General features: G+C 37.9%; 1 protein-coding gene across 7 annotated transcripts in view; it reads left to right on the top strand.

The window, feature by feature from the left end:
• Positions 1-19615, top strand: part of MAST2 (microtubule associated serine/threonine kinase 2) — a 197486-nt gene that overhangs the window by 154153 nt on the left and 23718 nt on the right. For all 7 annotated transcript variants that reach the window (XM_072867325.1, XM_072867323.1, XM_072867322.1 and 4 more), the window contains 8 exons: positions 1272-1347; positions 2656-2865; positions 9000-9101; positions 13107-13239; positions 14887-14948; positions 15596-15681; positions 17687-17895; positions 19280-19418. In XM_072867325.1, the coding sequence (XP_072723426.1) occupies positions 1272-1347; positions 2656-2865; positions 9000-9101; positions 13107-13239; positions 14887-14948; positions 15596-15681; positions 17687-17895; positions 19280-19418 (1017 nt within the window). The remainder of the gene's footprint in view (positions 1-1271; positions 1348-2655; positions 2866-8999; positions 9102-13106; positions 13240-14886; positions 14949-15595; positions 15682-17686; positions 17896-19279; positions 19419-19615) is intronic.

Below are 19615 nucleotides of genomic sequence, written 5' to 3'. Positions count from 1 at the left end.
AATCTGAAGTGCATTTTCCCAAGCTGAGGGATAAACCTTAATAAAAACAAGACACAATATAATTCATGGAATTCCAGCACCAGGCATGAAAAGAGATTGGTATTGCTGTATTCCATGAGGCAGTGAGTTAAATTTTCTTTGAATTGTAAATATATGTTCCCCAAAGAATGTTTTTTCCTTTAAATAGGTTAGCAGCAAGGTAGTAACTGTAATGCATTCCAAGTTTAAAATGCATTTATTCCACTTAGAGAGATTCATTTCATCCTTCACAAGAAAGTTTAAGATGTTTGAACTCATTCAAGATAAAATTGTATTTTCTGACATAGAGAAAATATTTTTAGCAAAATGTAGTACTCTTAAAATTATAAAGACAGTGATCATGTAAGATGCCAAGTAATTGAAGTCCTTGCTTGTCTTGAACATTAAAACAAGGTAACCAGAGAAATGAGATGCTGTAGGCGATCCTGTAGTTAGGGATTATCTGCATTACCTCACTCCGGCTGTCTCAGTGGCAGAATGAGTCAGAGCATTGCATACCATCAGATGTGATGAAATGAGATGCAACTCTTCTTTAAAAAAAACACCCAAACAGTAATATAAATGCAGTTTGTCAAGATTTAGTGTCCTGTTTTTTGGCGTGCCTTGAAGTTGCTTGCTAACCTATGCATACATGCATATGCATCCGTGGTGTAACATGCCTCAAGGGACTGCACTTTTCATAAAAGTATTCTGTTCCTATTGCTTGTGGTATTTATATAGGAGATTTAGCTGAATAACACTGCTCATGCATCGCTCCTATAGTGTGGTATTCTTCAGACAAAGGAAAGCAAGTCATCTCAAATTCCTTGTTTCATTTTACTCTGCTCCTTTCTGGCACTAGACACTCCAGAGATAATAGTGGTTTCTTTCTGAGCAGGGCTGCAACCACTGCCATGGAGGGCAGTAAGAGAACAAGGGAAATAACAAATGTACCTGCAACAAATGCACTGGGTTTTTTACATGCTTGTATGTTAGGGCTTGCATTCACTGAAAATAGGTGCGTTTCTGCCTGAGTTCACGTGAAGACAGAAGTGTTAGTAGTTTTCAGATGACTATAGGCTGCCATTGCTTGCTTGGATTTTCTCTGAAGTTAAGCATCTGCCCATTACTGAAGTGAAGTCAAAGCTTTGGAAAGGCTACAGTCAGCGTGGCAGCATTATGACCAGCACTGGATTTGGGAGGGTTTTGATGTGATATCTGTAAATTATAACGTACTTTCTTTTTTCCTCTAGCCCGGGTCGCTCCCCAATTTCCTTTGACAGTGAAATAATAATGATGAATCATGTGTACAAAGAAAGGTTTCCAAAGGTAAGGAATCACTTTTTGAATAATGCATTCAATGAACTTGTGAACAAGCTCAGAATTAATTTGCAGTGCTTGTTGGAGAAGGAGCCCAGCTCTTACGTCTCACTTCCAAGCAGTGCAGTTTGCTGAGAGTTTGAAGCTGCCCTCTCTGCTTCATAAATTAATTCTGCAGTAGAAGAAATAGATTGAATGTATAGAGAGATTCAGATGGAAAAGGGTGAAAAGCTCTGTGTATTTGTGTATGTATTTCATATTTACTAAATTTCTCATGTCTTTTATTGGCATGACAAACGCTCACAAGAGTAAGAAGGGCCATGCTTTGGCTGTCCATATATTTTTAACTAATCCTTGTCTTTTTCTTTAAATTCCGAATCAGATCAAGGCTGGAAGAGGGATGTTTTGCTTATTTTCATATATGCTTTACAAAGCTGTTTTAAAGAGTAATTTCAAAATAAGTTGAATAACATTCTCTCAATATTCCCTGTATAACTGCTTTAAATTTGCTGTATACTGATCCAAACTTCTTTGGTTTTGGTAGGCTTTCCATTTACATATTGGAAATGCAAAGTTTTCTTTTAAAGTCATTCCAAATTATACTGGAGATTTTGGCAAAAACCAAGTTTGCCACTGGGGCTTTCGGTACCAGCGAAGCAACAAAGATAGATTTGGATTTTTAGAAAAGTCAATCTGAATTCAGTTACATGGAAACGTGCTGAAGTGATCTGCAGTGAAAATAAGTGTGTGTGTGTTTTTAAAAAGCTGAATAGTGAAATCTGTGGAATCAAGCTTTGAAAGTTAACATCTTAGTGAAATGAGCGTAGAAAATCATGTATCCCAGAGCTGTCGATATGGCCATTCCTTCCTTTTCTACCAATAGCAAAAATAGATCTTCCTCTGGAGACAGGATATCAGGGCTTGTAGTGATAGAAATGCATGTGTCTGTTGCTTGGGGCAATGATTTTCAGCTTCCATGGTCTTGCCTAAAAGTTCTGAAAACTGCCTCATATCTTATATCCTTACTCTGGAGATGCAGGGAGGAATACAGCCTCAGGATAAGATATGTTTATGGTCATTTGCATTTTCAGAAAGTGTGTTTGGATTAATTTTTGTTGTTTGTTCATGTGAACATAACTTTTGCCTATGGTACGCTATTTTTATTCTCAGCAAAATGCTACTGTATTTTGGAATATTTTTTTAAGCCTTGTGCTTCTTGGAATTGCGAATATGTTACTTTAGCACCCTACTTGTTTACGTTTTAAGTTCTGGGATAGTAAAATTTAAGAGTAATTTCTTGTTATTCTGTACTCTTAGGCCACAGCGCAGATGGAAGAACGGCTGGCTGAGTTTATTGCCTCTAATGCTCCAGAGAACGTGCTGCAATTGGCAGATGGGGTCCTAAGTTTCATTCATCATCAAGTTATTGAACTGGCCAGAGATTGCCTAGATAAATCACGTGAAGGTCTTATTACTTCTCGGTACTTTTATGAGCTGCAGGAAAACTTGGAGAAACTTCTCCAGGATGTAAGTGCTCTCTGGAAAGTAGAATATATTATTTTGATTGAAACTTTAAACAATAAGCCAGAGCTTTGATTGTAGGAGAGACAATGTGGATTCCAGGGGAAAGGCAGCGGGTAGGGGTGTCAGGAGATCTGAGTTGTTCCAGTCTGCTGTTGATGTACCACGGACAGATTTGAGCAAATCACTTCACCTGTGTACTTCGTTTGTAGAACAGTTAAATATGCATATGAGCAAGTCAAAGGCAGTCTTTACCATTTATGAAAATTGGGTTCATCCAGATGAAGAAAATTACTGAACTTTTCTTTCATGTACTTCAAGACTCTGAATGACTTATTAATTACAATAGTGCCTTCCAGGAGTGAAAACACCATAGTTTGTAGTGTTGCTATTAATTTTTCATAAAAGATTTTCTTGAGCTGAACTTAATCCAGTTGTGGGTTTTTTAGTACTTCAATGTGTTTTGTGGTGTTCAAAGCATATGAAAATACACAAGGGGCACAATTTTAATGCATGCTCAGTATGCTTCAGCTACTCATTAAAAATGGCTCTTTTCCTTTAAAAGGAAAATAATATTAAATTCAAAAAATCTCGTAGAATTTATGCTATAACTGTTTTGAAGACTTAGTGCAATTACCAGTTGCTGGGTCCAGACCTCTGTTTGGGAATGTCTTCCTAAGCTTTCATTTAAGGAGATAGCAAGCTGAAAACACAGGATTTATAAAGATCGCGGTCTCAGATAACAAATATCACGGAGACACCTAGAAACAGAATGCCTGAAATAATTTATTTTCTGTCATGATTTTTAATCTATTTGGTGAAGATGTGTTTATATGTCATTGATCAGTTTGCCAACCCATTGGCATGAATTGGACTCGTTTGTGCCCCTTTGCCACTCTTTCCAGACATTAGAAAATGGCAGACGAATAAAAGTACGATATTAATATACAATTATTGTATTAAAAAGCTTTGTGAAAACTGCAGAATCTTCCCTTGTATCAGCTAAAATCTTTGGCTACCCCATTTATATGAGTGTGGCTGTAATTTCCCTGATATTTGTTATGCATGGGAGAAAAATGACTCATGTTTGGTTTTGTGGTGTTCTGCCTGGATGAGGAATATAATTTTGACAGATCAAGAGAAGTAGGGAATATCTTTCAAGGGCCTTGCATGGTTGTCTGCCTATGGGATATCAGTAACCACTGTGGATGCATTTAATAGTAAAAAATGTGTTTCCTGGTAAGAGTGGTGTTCTTTGGATGCTGTGCAAGAGTTCGACCATTGATGCCACAACACAGGGCTGGAAAAACTGCATCTAGTCAAAGAAATTGTTCAGTATTCATAGTCTTCACAAGAGAGGAAAATGTTTCTGGAGTTTGAAAGTGGCAGCATAGCCTTCCTCGGCAGGATAAGCATCACCCAGCCATTACTGCTGGGCCCAGCGACGGCTGGCTGCGGGCTGGCGGAGGTGCATGAGCAGTCCTGCATGTGCAGGGCAGGCATCGTAGGGCTGGCAGTGAAAAGGGGAGACAGAGGGATTTCCTGCAGCCAGGTGAGCACATGCCAGTGGGTCCACCTTCTATCTCCAGAGTCTAGAAGCAGGATATGAACACACGTCAGCTATGAAATAAGGGATCAGGCCTCTTTGGGTGACGGTTTGGAAGTTGAAAAGATTTCACTAAAAGTGGGTGTGTATGCTCAGCAAAATAGCTTACATTTCAAGGGGTGCAAGGGGACTACAGTGTGTTTACTTCTTCTGGTAGCAGCTACTTGGAGCTTGAAATTCTCCCACTCCTAGAGTTTCCTCCTGTGTGTGTGGACCATGATTTCTCATACCATAAGGAATTAAGAGAGCAATAAAATGGGTCTGGCCACTTTCATTCTGCACTTTCAGGCCTGTCTTCTGGCCTGAAGAGCTTAATGAGGATCTCGGAGAAGGTGTGGGTCAGATAAATCTGCTTTTTCCTTTCCTCTCCCCTCCCTCAGAACAAATCCTCAAAACACACTTCTTAAATGTCCTTTTCCCTTTGATCCTACATGCATTATACTGCTACTCCTAAGCACAGGGAAAGATGACATTGAACTGTTATTAGAGAAGATACACTGGTCATCTCTGGGCTTGTTTAGGAATTGACATTCAGGGCTTGCTTTGACCTCTTCCTCCTTAGCATCTTCTGCAGAGCAGGGGTGAGAGAAGGGTCAGCTCTTAAGTTTAATTGATTTACTTTAGGAAGTGAGGTGGGCTAGAGACGATTAAAGGGAAAGCTTAGAGAGACAAGGGAGGCAGAACAGGCTGGGAAGGAAGAGGACAAAGAAATTGAAGACAGCAGAGGAATGCCAAAGACTTCATTCCACATCTTTTGCATTTGTCTTCTCTGTCCTATCATAGTTCCTTGTCTTTTCTTTTATATTTTAATATTTAAAAAGTACTTGTTTTCCCCTGCTTTCCCATCTGTGCTTTGCCCTTCAGACTGCATTCTAAAAGGAAATAATTGGGACATTTCAGTCTAAATATATAGAAATTGGCGATAATATTTCTTTTGGAGGACTTACCTGAAATGCAACAAGTTTGGAGTCAATATAAGATTATGCCACACTTGAGTGCAGGGTCTTTACCTTTGCTTAGCTTTTAATGCGTCATGCAGAGTTACACACTATATAAAAATACCAACTGGAAGGTCATCAAAAAAGCTCTTCTACTTGGGAAGTTGTATGGTCTGTGCAGTAGGATATACAGTTTTATGGTATATTTTTATAAGATATAGAAAGATTGGGAAGATGATTTATTGGTGAATAAGGAAATGAGCAGCAGCAGGTCAGCAAGTGGCAGGAATACCCATGGATTTTCATACGGTTTTACTGTGAAAGAATGGATTATCTCGATATTCTTTTTTAAGGTGCTGATTCTGACACATGGTAACAGACTAAACTCTCACAGTACTTCAAACGATAAAAAGAAAACTTGATTTAATGTCTTGTAGTTTGAGTCTATGTTGTAAAAATGTATCCATAAAATAGAGTAACTGAGTATGTAAATAACGAGCTGTTTAAATATACAAAACCAGAAAGCTTTTAAAAGTTTTTAGATCCTGACTTTTGTAATGAAATACCAACAAATCTCATTAGTTATGACAAATGAGATATTTTCCCTTGTTTGGACCATGAAATATTGTCTTTTAGCCAGAAAAACCTATTGCTTATTGCATCATTGGAGTTATCCTGAAGTAAAAATGAATTTAAGAGATTGTCTTTATTTTGGAAAACATGAACTTGAATGTTACACTTCACACTTAAAGTTAAAAAATTGAAAAATAAGATAAAGCACTTATTAAAAAGAATATATGACATTCAATTCTTTATCTGTTACTGTGGGGTGGGGTTAGAGGGATAGGAGCTCAGGTTCCTGGGTAAAAAAAGGTTATAGTCAGTTATTACTTGATTGAATTGATGAGGTAAAACTCACCAAAAGAAATTTAGTGGCTTTTGCGTAGGTGTAGCCATTTGGTGAGGAAGGTGAAGGATTACAGGTGTTTCTGGGCATGGAACAAAAGAAACAGGGCAGAGTGTTAGTTTTATACTGCAGTGACTGATGCTGCACATTGGCAAATGGATATTCTGATTGGGATTGCTTTCTTAATATAAGCCTGAGCATAAATTTATTGGTTCTTGGCATTGCAGGTCTATTGTTTTGGTTTCCATCAGTATATTAGCTCAATTACAGTGTTGTGACTTGCATATCCCAGTTATTGGTCCTGCTGAACCCCAGGGGAGGACAGTGATTTTAATTTCATGCCCCAGTAGCTACAGTTAGTGACGGATGGGTCTTTCAGATAAGGGAATCGGTTTGTAAATTACCCGTTGCTACCTCCTGTACATGTGTCCCTGGCAATGTGTGTAAGAATGGCATCAGCCTCTACCCACAACCCCTATAGCTTCTCCCTCCTCCCCTTGGGAGGCGGAGGGGGGGGAAACCCTGAAATGCCACCAGCAACCTTCAGACAAGCATGTCGTCATTGGGAACTGCTAATTAGATGGCACGGCTCACACCAAGGCACATGGAAGCGGCAGGCAGTGCTTGGCTATATAACCCTCTGGTTTCCAGATACTGTCCTTGGGACAGACTGTAAACAAGATGTCTGTAGGGATGTCTGGGCTGTCCTGCACGAGAAGGAAACAAGAAGAGGCAGTTTTACTGAGGATCTTGGAAGAGCAGCGCTGTGCAGAGATGATGGCTGAGTGGCTGTTACAAGTTGTGTTTGATTTTTGTAATCCTTGTTTTTCCTTTTGCTTTTCTGTATCATTTGGCAGTCATGGTCTAGCTTTTCATTTTCAAAACAGACACCTGATTAAATTAGTTACATTTTTAAGTTATTTTGCCTAAATTGTCGTAGATGAGAAAAGGAGAAAACAAAAGGACTTGATTTGAAAGAATAAGTTTGCTTCAGCAGTATAAATGGATGCAAAAAGAAGAATTATTATTTTTTGCATAATATAATTTATGGGGGGGACTTTTCAATTGCATGGCTCATATTTCAAATAATACAAAGTTGTTGATGTTTTATTTATTCATTTCAACACAGCTAACCCCTCGTGATCTGGAATGGCTTTTCAAATATGAAAGCATTAATTTCTTTCTAGAATTCATATTTTAACTCAAAAGTTTGCGTAATGCATTAGGGGACACAGAGTGAATACTAATCATCTTCTTTTTTGACTATTTTGTATTTTTTAATTAGAAAATACCTTTTGGTTAGAAAAAAATCGCAACTTATTTCAGTGCTTTCAAAATAATCTTTATAAGGCTCTATAGCCAGGAAGCATCTCTGATGTTCATTTTAGATAATGAACTAGCAGTTACTTTGTTTTCTTCAAGGTTAAAATTCTAGCCCTAGCTTATCAGTGCTGAAGTAAATAACATTTCTTATTCTGACTGTCAAAATGAGAAATAATGAACTCTTATTTTTTTGTTTGGTAACAAAATATCAGGGATATATTATTTAAAATGCTGCCTGTGTGTTTCTAGCTCTGAATTTTTGCTTCCCTGTGTTTTTATTGTTCTTTTAGGTGATCACCGGTGTGATTTAACTTCACACCCATATGTCTTTTTCTTAGATGATGCTAATGAACAATGCTAAATGAACCTTTTAGCTTCTTGCTGCTTGCATCTTTGTTGATAAAATATTCCTACAAGCAACTGGCTCATTGCCAGCATAAGCTCATTGGTTAAGTTATGGACTTTATATTTGTAGCTCTGCTAAAGCCTAATTTTTAGACCTTGGGGAAAAAATAGCTATGCTTTGTTTCAGAGTTTTTACATATCATTGGAACCATCTTTTTATCACCCTGCAATTAAATACTATTTTATTTGTGCTTCAGGACTCATAATGTAACCATTGTGTGCTTGAGCAAAAGAAGAGTAGTTTGAGGACGGTTGTTCAAATTTGTCTTTGGTGGTTTTTTTACATTTGTTTTAGTGTGTTTATTGTTATAAAAAGACATCCTGTCACAGACACACACCCCCTCACCTTGAAACAAACCCTTGAATTTATACTGAAATCTGGTAAAGTAAAGGGGGTGGACAAGAGTAAATTCTCTGGATTAGGTTTCTATACGCTCTTTGCTTTGCTTGTGTGCTTGGTCTTACATAGCATACAATACAATGCTGTAGTTGTTCAGCAGGATTTATAAAAATAAAGAGAAACTAAAGTTTAGGTTTTTCTTGTTGATGAACAGAAGTAGTTCAAATTCTAGTTGAAAGTAAAGCCTAGAAACATGTGTAGCTGTTAGTAATTATCTAGGTGTCAGTAGTGAGTGGAACGTAAAATTGAAAAAAAATCAGTATTCTTATTTTCATTAAAAAAAAATAAAAACATTGTTTCTTATATAAATGATACATGATATGATGCAAATAGAGCCTTTGAAATATCTCTTGCATGATAAAAGGAGTCAGTTGTAATGGAAAAGCTATATGTAACTTGGCATCCTTGAATGAGCTGAGATCATTGCCTGCCCTGACTCAGTCATGCCTTTGCTGCTGAATTACAGTTACTGAGCTGGTGATTGCTCTGCGTTCAGCATTTGACATATAAAAATGAAGAATTCACTGCTAGGACCATAATGTGATGTTCTGCTCTCCACAGGCCCACGAGCGATCCGAGAGCTCCGAGGTTGCCTTCGTTACCCAACTGGTGAAGAAGCTGATGATTATCATTGCACGACCAGCTCGACTGCTTGAGTGCCTGGTAAGTCTGGTCCTTAGGAGAATGCGTGTATGATCTAAAGAGTCTGGTGTGTGTTTGAAGAGATAAGGAACACAAAGCTTTCAAGAGAAAGCTTTAAATTCTCATAAAAACCTTGAAGAAAAAGAAATCAGTATTTTTAAAAAAAGAAGTACTAAATGTCTTTAATATAGAAGTATCTTTCCATTGGAGTGTCAGCTGCAACAGCAGCTAAATTATATTTTAGTATAAAGTTTATGGCTGAGAGGCCAGATGTAGCTGTTGACATCATTTCATGCTACTTGATGCCACCTGATTTTCCTCATGTTGTTAGTAGGTACAGTAAAGAGTGTATAAATGTAGTATGTGCGTACAGTGGCCAGAGAGCCAGAGAACTGTCTCTAGGAAGAAAGAACTGTCACTAAGGAAGAAGTTTCCTTCCATGATGTCAATGGCGTTCGGGCTGTTGGACTCAATCTCTTACCGTAGACCCAGCAATTGCAGAGAAACCTGATGTCAGCTTTTCCAGCTGTTAACACAGAGGGATAGGCCAGTGAGAGATCCAAACAGATTTGGAAGCCTGTGGTTGAAATCCTTTTCAATGTTATTGGAATGTATGGAAAAGCAAGTCTCATTGCTTTTTTAACAACTTACTCTGGCTAATAAGAATGTATTCTTTTATTTAACTCTAGGAAATGGTGAAAAGTGTATAGGCCATCCCAACGAAATAGGCCACTGTGTCCTGAAGTCGTGCAACTCCAAAAATATTTATGCAGCCTGAATGTGCATTCTCTCTGTGATGCCACAAGAAGAGGGTTAATATAATTCTTGAATATATATGGAAAGTGGTGTTCAGGCCTCTGGTGTACACAATGTTGTGGTGGTTATTGGTTATAGGAATCAGTTTTGTGACACTATTTAAAAGGATGTTGAAAAATTGGTGACAGTGTAGGGAAGTCACAAAAAATTGTTTGAGGGCTGAAAAAGGTGTCACAAACCTATGGTGGAAACTTATGAAATAGCAGGATGAAATTCCTTGGCTTGTGTTACATGAGAGGTTGAAGCTCACAATGTAATGGTTCTTTCTGGACATAAAAATCACAAAGAAGCTAAATCTGATTGAGACTTTAAAGTGATTGGCTAAATTAGGAATCTGTGGCTAGATATAGATGTACAGTTAACATCTGAAGCACATTGCCGGCACAGGGGTGACTTTTATCACTGGAGTCACTAGCAGATAAATGAGTTTTGCAGAGCTTTCTTTGACAAAGTAGACAAGAGTGGTCCAACCTTTCCAATGATATCAGCTTTTGAAAACATCTGGTGAAGTACTGGTGAAAACACCAGTAGATGTTGGAGGGTTCCCTTATTCTTTCTACATGACTGTCAGATGGATTGCTTTGCTGTGAACCCTATAGCGCAAGGGAAGACCATTGTCAGTGATGAAGAAGTAGGCCACACAACTAGAAAGATAGATACCTACACTTATTCAAGGAGTCTCCACTAGATTACATTGAAAATCCTGGACACAGCTCCATTCAGACTGGGAATTCTTTGGCTTTCAAAACTATTTTTGTAGTTTAGAGGAGTTTTGTGACTCCAGTTATCTTCTAGCACTTATTCAAAATATCCTTTGGAAGAGAAGACAATGAAGAAAGCAACTAAATTTAAGCTTATTGTGTTTGTATTTGCTGTCTTCACAGTTGTCATTTATGCTTGTGTACACTCTACTAGTAACACATCATCTAGGAAGGCATGAAATCTCACTAAGTTTTGTGAATGCATCTCTATACCTGCAAGCAGATCCAAACTCAAGCCAGCTTTTAGCCGCACATCAATAGGTCTCCAGTTCCTCCACTATCTTCTGCACCTGATGTCCTACAAAGTGGGTGGGAAGAGATGGAAGCTGTAAAGTCATTGAGATTTGACTAATGAAATCCAAAGCATGTAGTGACAACCTTGAAAATGAAGTGGCTAGAATTCAAAGCATAAAAATAGTATTTGCATCTGTATTATTAGTCTTTCCTGTTTATTTACCTGATTGCCTTTCTAGCAATTTTTTCCATATATATATTTTATTCTGCTGACATGAAGACTTAAGTATTAGTGTCCCTTTTATCCCTTAAAAGAACAAGAAATATAGCAAGGGAAAGTCTACCATTTAAATAGGTTGAGAACTACATTTCTTTTTTTAAAACATTTTTTTAGTAATTTAATCTCTAGCTTCATTTTTTGTGAATTTATAGACAAATATTCTAAGATTTGATATTAATGTTAATTTTAGTAATACAGCTTATTCTTGTTTCTTCCTTGTAAATGAAATAACTGACCATATAGGCAGTGGTTGTGATGGTTGTGATTGCTTTAATGGGGGTGAAGGCATTTAAGTATTTTAAACTTCAGTTATTTGTCGTCAGTCTTTGTATTACCTGTTGGACTGTGAAATGTTTATTTATGGACTGAGTCTCTGGGGCTTCAAGAAAATAATAATGTGTTTTGTGCATCACTGAAACCATCTTTTGGGAAAAAGTATGTAATTTGTTCTTTTTTCAGATTATTTTTCCATAGCATTTGCCTCTGCTTAATAGCCATCATTATTCTCCATTTAAGTAAAACTGTATTCAGATTATTAAATAAATCTACTAAAAAGACGACGGATTTGGAATCTGTTTAATTTCTTAATTTTTGTATGTTTGAATTTTTTTTCACCAGACTTTTTTTCTTCTGTCTTTCACTCACCAATAAACGACCTACAGTTGTACACTGGAAGAGTCCTTCCTTGACTCCACCTTCCCTCTCAGTGCAGTGTAGTAGTGCAGTACCATTGACCATATCTCTTCCGTGGTCCTCTCTGGTCTGGCTTCTGCTCTCTGCCAATTCTGAGGTAGTTGATGGATCCTTTTCCAGAGGACTTAGGAAGGAACTTACTTTCTTGCATTGTTGCTGTCTTTGGTGACAGCATGTATCTAAGCAGCATTGCTTAAAGCAATCAAGAAAAAGTGCATATTTTCTGTGTTTCCCTAACCATTCAAATAATAGTTTACATCACCATATTTGTTTTTCTTGTTTGCAGTTCTGTGCTCTCTTTTCTTTTATGCTGCTGAGCACGCTCAGGTCAGTTCTTTTCTGATGCCCTCACAGCTGTATGCTGTAACTCTTAGCCTTTTATCCTCCCATTTCACTAGAAAGTTTTTGAAGAGCCTTGGCAAAGCTGCTCATTGCTGGTGAATGATGAGGTTTGTAGAGGAGGTTAACTAGTGAACTTGCTTCTAAGCCAAGTGCTCCTGCCGCCAAAAGCTCGTCTTTTATTTCCAACTGTATCTGTTAGTCTAGTAAAAGAGATCACACCTTCTTATAACCTTTTCTTGCCTTAGAGATCACATACACCAAGCCCAAGTTATTAAGAAGATCCTGTACTGTATAGTACAAGAAATACTGCAGCAGTATTTCTTATATAGAAAATGAAATCTTCTCTGCTGAAAAAATAGCAATTGCTGTTTTATTAATAATTTTATTAGCAATTGCTAAGGTCAGGACAGTTACAGAATTGGGTGGGTGTATGGTTTGATCAGAAGTGACATTTGAAAGCAGGAGAGGTTTATATTGGCTTAACTCACCTGTCAGACAGAGGCAGCAGAAGGCACCTCGGTCCTCATCACAGACCTTTCCCTGGCACATCTAAATGTGACAAAACTGGGAGGTGTGTCCACATTGATGCTTACATTATCATGACTGTACTATCTGATAGTCTGGTTTTGGTTCATAAAACGTCCCAACACTCCTTGTCCTGTTTTGATTTGCAGATCTAAGCCAGTGGACATCCAGCAGGCTGTAAATGTCTGTCATTGTTGCAGAGCAGAGTGGAATGCCTTGACGTGCTTGTTGTAACTGCTAATGTTTTGCATCACTGTTGAGCCCAGAATTAACTTTGGATGTTTCTGAGGGATCTCCTATATGGGAGAGAAACCTTTTGTAATTGTAAAGCTGAATCATTTACTTCTCTCTGTCTCTCTCACTACCTTGCTGTAGGAGTTTGATCCTGAAGAGTTTTACCATTTGTTAGAAGCTGCAGAAGGCCATGCCAAGGAAGGGCAAGGAATTAAATGTGACATTCCTCGTTATATTATCAGCCAGCTGGGACTCACCAGGGATCCCCTGGAGGGTAAGAACTCTTGTTTTGTACTCTCCAAACTACTGAAAGGATAACGAGATCTCCTGGTCACAACATAGCTGAAGGAGGCTTTTATTTTATTGGTTTAATTTCTAGGCCATTTTTCCTGATTTTCCTGTTTGCTGTCAAATTCTAGACTGTCCTTTCCACCCCCATGTCTCAAAGGAGCATTGCTGGGGTAAGGACTGCACATCAGCAGTGGCAGTTCTTTACTTATGGTGTTAATAATGTCTCCCTGCATTATAGCTGAAGCAATGTTAGAAAATGGCTTTATGATTTAACTGTTTTCTCTGCTGTTGGACAGTAAAAGTAAGTTTACCTGTTATTTTTCTGATCTGTCTGGTGGCCTGATTGGAAAGTATCCTGTCATCCCATGTTGTTGTCCTCTCTGGAAAAGTGTATTTGTTGTGATTTGCCATGAGAAACCAGGATCAGTATGAATTTCTAGGTGGATATGAGATTGTATTTTTACACCTTGCATAGCAGTGAAACAAAAGAGAGTAATGCTTTAGAAGAAAGTAACAACTTTTCTGCTAGGTCCCAGAATTGCACATGGTAAATTGAATATGCTGTAAATGTACAGAGGCCCAGAAGATCTTAACTTTGGTATTTGTGAGTTAATATTTCTGCCTGGCACTTTGCTAGCTGAATCTCTTCTCCTATGACAAGTTTTATGAGCATGCATGGCTTGCTCAGCAACAATAGAAAGTGTGACAGAGACTGGAGGTTACTGTGGAATATTTCAGCGATTGAACCATACTTCTTGTTTTCTCAGGAGAGCATAATTTTAGCATAAATTAGTAGTCTGGATAGGACTAGTTTAACTTCTACGGTGTTTACTGGAATGACAGTGACAGGTTGACTTCAAGTGAAGAGCTCTTTGGGAAAATTTCTACCAAAGATTGCTAAATGCAATTTAATAGCATTTGTTGAAATCTGACATTAAAGGGAAATTTCCTTTGATCCCTGTCATGGGAGAGAACCTTTCCATCACTAATTCCCCTTACTAAAGTCAAATTTTCTTTAGAAATGTGCAGAGATGTCAAGGTGCCTTATTTCCTTTCTGTAAGGAGGGCACCCAGAAATGTCAATGATGTCTGTGCAGAGACTAGTAGTTAATGTAGGATTTGGTTTTGCAAAGTTTATAGCATCTCCTAAGACAGCTGAGTAGCCTAAACTAACTGACTTTCTCCCAGTTTGCTGCTGCTCAGCATTTTGCAGAATCAGACACATTTCATAGAGAGAGGTTGTTTGAAATGTAATGCTTTTTCTTTTCTGGAGTACAGAGGTGCCACCAGGCTATATGCAGACATATATGCATCGAATAGGTTTTAATATTAACTAGCTAGTGGTTTCCCCAAACTTGCATTTATTGCTTTTACTTATTATAGAAACCATCTAGAATAAGTCAGGCTGAAATTAGAACAATTAATTATATTCATCGTTATATAAAATAATGCCTACAGTTTAAAAGATGTTAAAGGTTATCACTGTGTAATTGGGGCGACTTTTTTACAGAGGGGAAAAATGTCCTTCATCATCTACAAGCACCTCTTAAAATCCTGTTTGTCTTGTATAAACAAAGAGAATAGTGTTTGATTGAGATCATTAGGAGTAATCTTTCCTCTTTCTTTTCAGAAATGGCCCAGCTGAACAGCTATGACAGCCCAGACACTCCTGAGACAGATGATTCAGTCGAGGTAAAGCAGTAATACACTCACTCTGTCTAGCACTTTTTATTCTCTGCAAAGAAGTAGTCTATAGTAAAGAATTAATTATAATGCAGAGTAATTGTAAGTAACAAAAAAAAAAAAAGTGCTGACATTTAAAAGCGCATGTTAAAACTACAGTGTACACTCATAAAAATGTGGAAATCTCTATACTGTGGTGGTGAAATGCTTAAAAGTTGCAAACAGGCATTATTGTTTTGTTGATTTTTTTTTTTTAGAGTTACAAACAGAAGTCATCTGGAGAAATTCTTTATATCTGCATTTGTAAAATGTGATGGGCCTTGAAGAGAGCTGGCTTTAGTAACGGACTGTTGGGAAAAATTAATTATATAACTCACTAGGTTTCAAAAATCCTTCGTTGTTTAGTTTATTGGTATTTTAAAAATCTAATGTTTTTGAAAGGCCTGAATCTTATACTGATTATGCTAATAATTGTGGAGGGAATCTGCAAGGGTCCTAGGGATACAGACAATTATCCCAAAGCTGAGAACTCCAGTGGTTTAGAAATGGATTGAGTTTGGGTGAATGCTGCTTAAAGAAGAAAAAGACAAAAATGTGATGTATAGAATGAAGTAATTCCTGCTCCTGATTTCCATTTTCTTGTCTTCTTTCCCCAGAGCCGTGGGGCCTCTGTCCAGTCAAAGAAAACTCCATCTGAAGAAGAATTTGAAACTATTAAACTGATCAGTAATGGTGCTTATGGGTAAGGCTTTTAGACTTTGCTTTAGAAGAAAATACTATTATTGTCCTACCCAGAGAAGGGCATAGCAAAGTTTGGCGAATTACTGGCTTTTGTTGGATCCAAAGCATAAATGAATTTTTCTTGGGTCTTACAGAGGTTCCACACTTGTGATGTCTTCTGCATTCTTCTTGGAGATGCCATTTCTTGCACGTTCTTGGAGTTTCTTAGGCAATAGCCCCTGTACCTGGACATAGTTCCAGGCTGTGAAGTCCTTACATTGAGCTGAACTGACACACAGCTTCCAGCTCAGGAAAATTAGTTGCCCTACATTAAAGCTTTCAGAATATGGTATTTCTAATCCCTCTGTGGCACAAGTTTTCTGAAGCCCTTCCTAGCTGTGACCTCAAGCCTGTTTTTCCAGTAACTATTTCTGCACTGTTTCTTTATAGTAACTAGGTAAAATATAGACACTTCAGTACCTTAGCTTGAGGTGACAAAAACATTTTCCCTAAATATTTTCTCTAGGGAAAATATTGTCACTTAGTTTATTGTGAGATTTCCTAAGTAATAGTAAAAAAAAGTAGTTCCATGAGTCTGAGAAAATTATTTTGCACCCGTTTCCTTATTGCTTAGCAAGGCAGTCTGTGTTTCCTTTCATGCTGTCTGATTAAGTCCTGTGATTTGTGTTTGCTTAAAGGCTAAATGGGTGAGGGTAAAATTCTGTAGTTGCAAAAGTTATTGATGATTCATTGAAACAGCAAGAATATTGAGGGAGAAGTAGTTTATGCTTTTCCATTCTTCCATGTATTCAGATTATATATGTAACATGTGGCTGTTTGTGAGCACTTGAAATACTAAAAGAAATGCTAAAATTACATTGGGGCAAATCTACTGTGAGAAGTAATACAGTAAAAATGCTATTAAATTTTATTATCCATTGAAGAATCCAGAATGAAGTTGGTTGGTTAAAATTTTAACTGCTCATACAAACCTATCCAGAATTTTAAAGACGATTCCTGACTCTGCAGTTCGTAAATCCTTACCAGTGATAGTCATTAGGCTGTAACTGAAAAGCAGTGATATTCAGTAGGTCATAACAGCAAAACTTGAGCATGTGCTTGAGTGTTTTGTTGACGTGGGTGCTTAGTTAACAGCAACTCATTTTTAAAAAGTTATATGTGGAAAAAGTGTAAGCATACGTTTTAGTCAGTGAAGAAACAATGGAGCATGTCAAAGAGCCATATTATTAGACAAGGAGATTTTATATCTTTTCAGTTATATTTCTGCACAGGCCCCATGATTTAAATGCAACTTTGTAAAAAGGGGAGAGAGAGGTGGTAGTTTTGCTGTTACACTTATCTGTCTTTACCCTGAGTGTATTTTATAGTCAGCTGCTGGTGAGACACAATACCATGTTAAATGTAATACACTCCAGAGAAAAGGAAACAAGTACTGATTCAATAAGGCAGGCAAACTGGATGAAATTTTATTTGCAAACTGTATTATTAATGTGCAGGAATCTAATGATCTGCAAATGATAGAAATGTAAGAGATACCTTACTGAAGGAAATCCCCGCTGACAGTGTTGTATCAAATTAATTTTATGGAGCTTGGAAAGAAATTGTGCTGATTCCATATGTTTTGGACAATTTTTTAAGTGAAATGGTGACTATAGTGTTGAAAAATACATGCCTCTGCAATGCTGCTTAAGGAAGTTTGTGACATCTGTGTCTGAAATACCTCCTTGTTAGTCACATCAGCGAAAATGCTGCTTAATTCAAGAAGGCAGGGTAGCTTTTGGAAGGAAGTGTCATGGGGTTCCTTCTTTTCTAGGAGAGCTTGGCACTGAGATGGGGTTTTATGGAGTCACAGATAAGTCTGTCAGGATCCATCCAAAGCAGTTACCATCACTGTTTTAAAAAAACAAAACAAAAAAACAAAAAAACCCACAAAAAACCCAAAAACCCAACAACCAAACAGTTTGAACTGAAAATGGAACTTTTCCTCTTGGTATGTGGTTTTCTAGAGCGGTGTATTTGGTGCGACACAAGACCACCCGTCAACGTTTTGCCATGAAGAAGATAAACAAACAGAACCTAATTTTGAGAAACCAGATCCAGCAGGCTTTTGTGGAGAGAGATATCTTGACGTTTGCTGAGAACCCCTTTGTGGTCAGCATGTTCTGCTCCTTTGAGACCAAGCGCCACCTGTGCATGGTTATGGAGTATGTGGAAGGTATGTTTGTCATTATGTACACCTGCAAAGGGACCTTAGATAGGATGGACATGTAGTGTGCATGCCGTGTGTCTCCTTGTAAAGGATGACGTTTCTGAGTGATTTACAAGATACATACTTTTAGGTGTAAGACTGGTCAGTGCACTGCTCTGAATGCAATAAACGGGAAGACTGTCTCATGTGTGTGCTAGTCCTTTCTTCATGGAAAGTGAGCTCAGTCAGCCCTGCAGTCACAGGGGAGGTCATGATGCCCTTTTAGGGAGGAGTGTATGAACTGCTTAGGCTGAGCAGGAGAAATGAGTCATTTTACTGCTAGTACAGTTTAGCGTAAGGAGATACTCCATTTGTGAATCCCTGTGACTAATACAACCTGATTGCAGTAATGCTGAGGAAATATAAAGCCACATGTAGAAAACTGCTGGGGTCAGAAGTCAGCATGAACTTTCCAGTCCTCGTTGGAAAGAGATCCTCCCACTGTCTTATGGGATAGCATGGCTAGGTCCATAGCATGTTTGCTTGGCATTACAGTTAGAAAAAGACAGTTAAGAAACATCACCAAGCAACACAGCCTTTGTTCTTTAGCAGCCTTTTTTAAAACACAGTGCTATTTTACGATGGGGGTTTTTTTTGTTTTGCTTATTCTTTGGAATATTATTTAATTTTATTTTATCACTGTATCTTATTGTAAACAATATATTTCCACTGGTGGATAGGATTAATTTCTTATGCCTGGCTTGCTTGGCTGAATGTTTATGAGAAATAAGCTTATAGTTATTGTATCAGTGCTCTTTCAGATAAATTAGTGGAATGAAAACAGATGTATTGACGTAACGAATTTTAATACTAATTCTTATTTGCAAGTAGAGATGAAGGTCGAATGAAATGTGTGGCCAATGTTCCTTAAGAAGCTTGAATCAGGGGCCCGCAGACTTATTTTCATGACTACCACTGTGTTCAAAGGCATGGCTGCTTCTCCATGTGTAGAAAGAGCCAGTTGGTAGTTGTAGACGTGTTTACTTACTATTTTAAGAAGCTTGTATATCAGAAGTAGTATGTGTCTCAGTGGTGGAAAGCAAAGAAATTTATAGAGAGGCCAAACAATCATGAACTGCCCTTTCTTCAAGGCTTGCTTATGGTTTGGAAATGGCATCTGTACAGTTCTTGAGCAAGCATGCTTGGGCATACATGGATCTCAATTTTCCTAAGATTTTAATATTTATTTGAAGCTCAAGACAGAGTGTAGCGAGAGCTTTACAATTCAGGCTAACAGTTGAGAAAGTCAGCCTTTAGGAAACTTACTCTAATCTAGTATTGTAGACCCGTAGCTGTTGTTTCTTACTGATATTTGTCATTTCACTGTGCCATATTGCAACTTTTTTTCTAGGAGGTGATTGTGCTACACTTCTCAAGAACATTGGTGCCCTACCTGTTGATATGGCGAGGATGTATTTTGCCGAGACTGTTCTGGCATTGGAGTACCTACATAATTATGGGATTGTTCACCGTGACCTAAAACCTGATAAGTAAGTCTTTAGCTCTTCAGAAGCTGGAGGGAGAGAGCCAGTTCTTCAGGGGCTTTCTCCATAGGCAACAGGACATGGGGGCTGGAGACAGTAGAGATCTTCAATGGCATCTGACATGTAGGAGATTTTATGGAGTCTCTTGCTACTGATGTAGAACCAGATAGACACTGAGAAAGTGTGGGAAGAACATCTTCAGA

This window comes from Ciconia boyciana, chromosome 7, assembly GCF_034638445.1.
Source record: "Ciconia boyciana chromosome 7, ASM3463844v1, whole genome shotgun sequence".
Lineage (NCBI taxonomy): Eukaryota > Metazoa > Chordata > Aves > Ciconiiformes > Ciconiidae > Ciconia > Ciconia boyciana.
The sequence above is the reverse complement of the archived record's forward strand: the minus strand, read 5'-3'. Positions and strand labels throughout refer to the sequence as shown.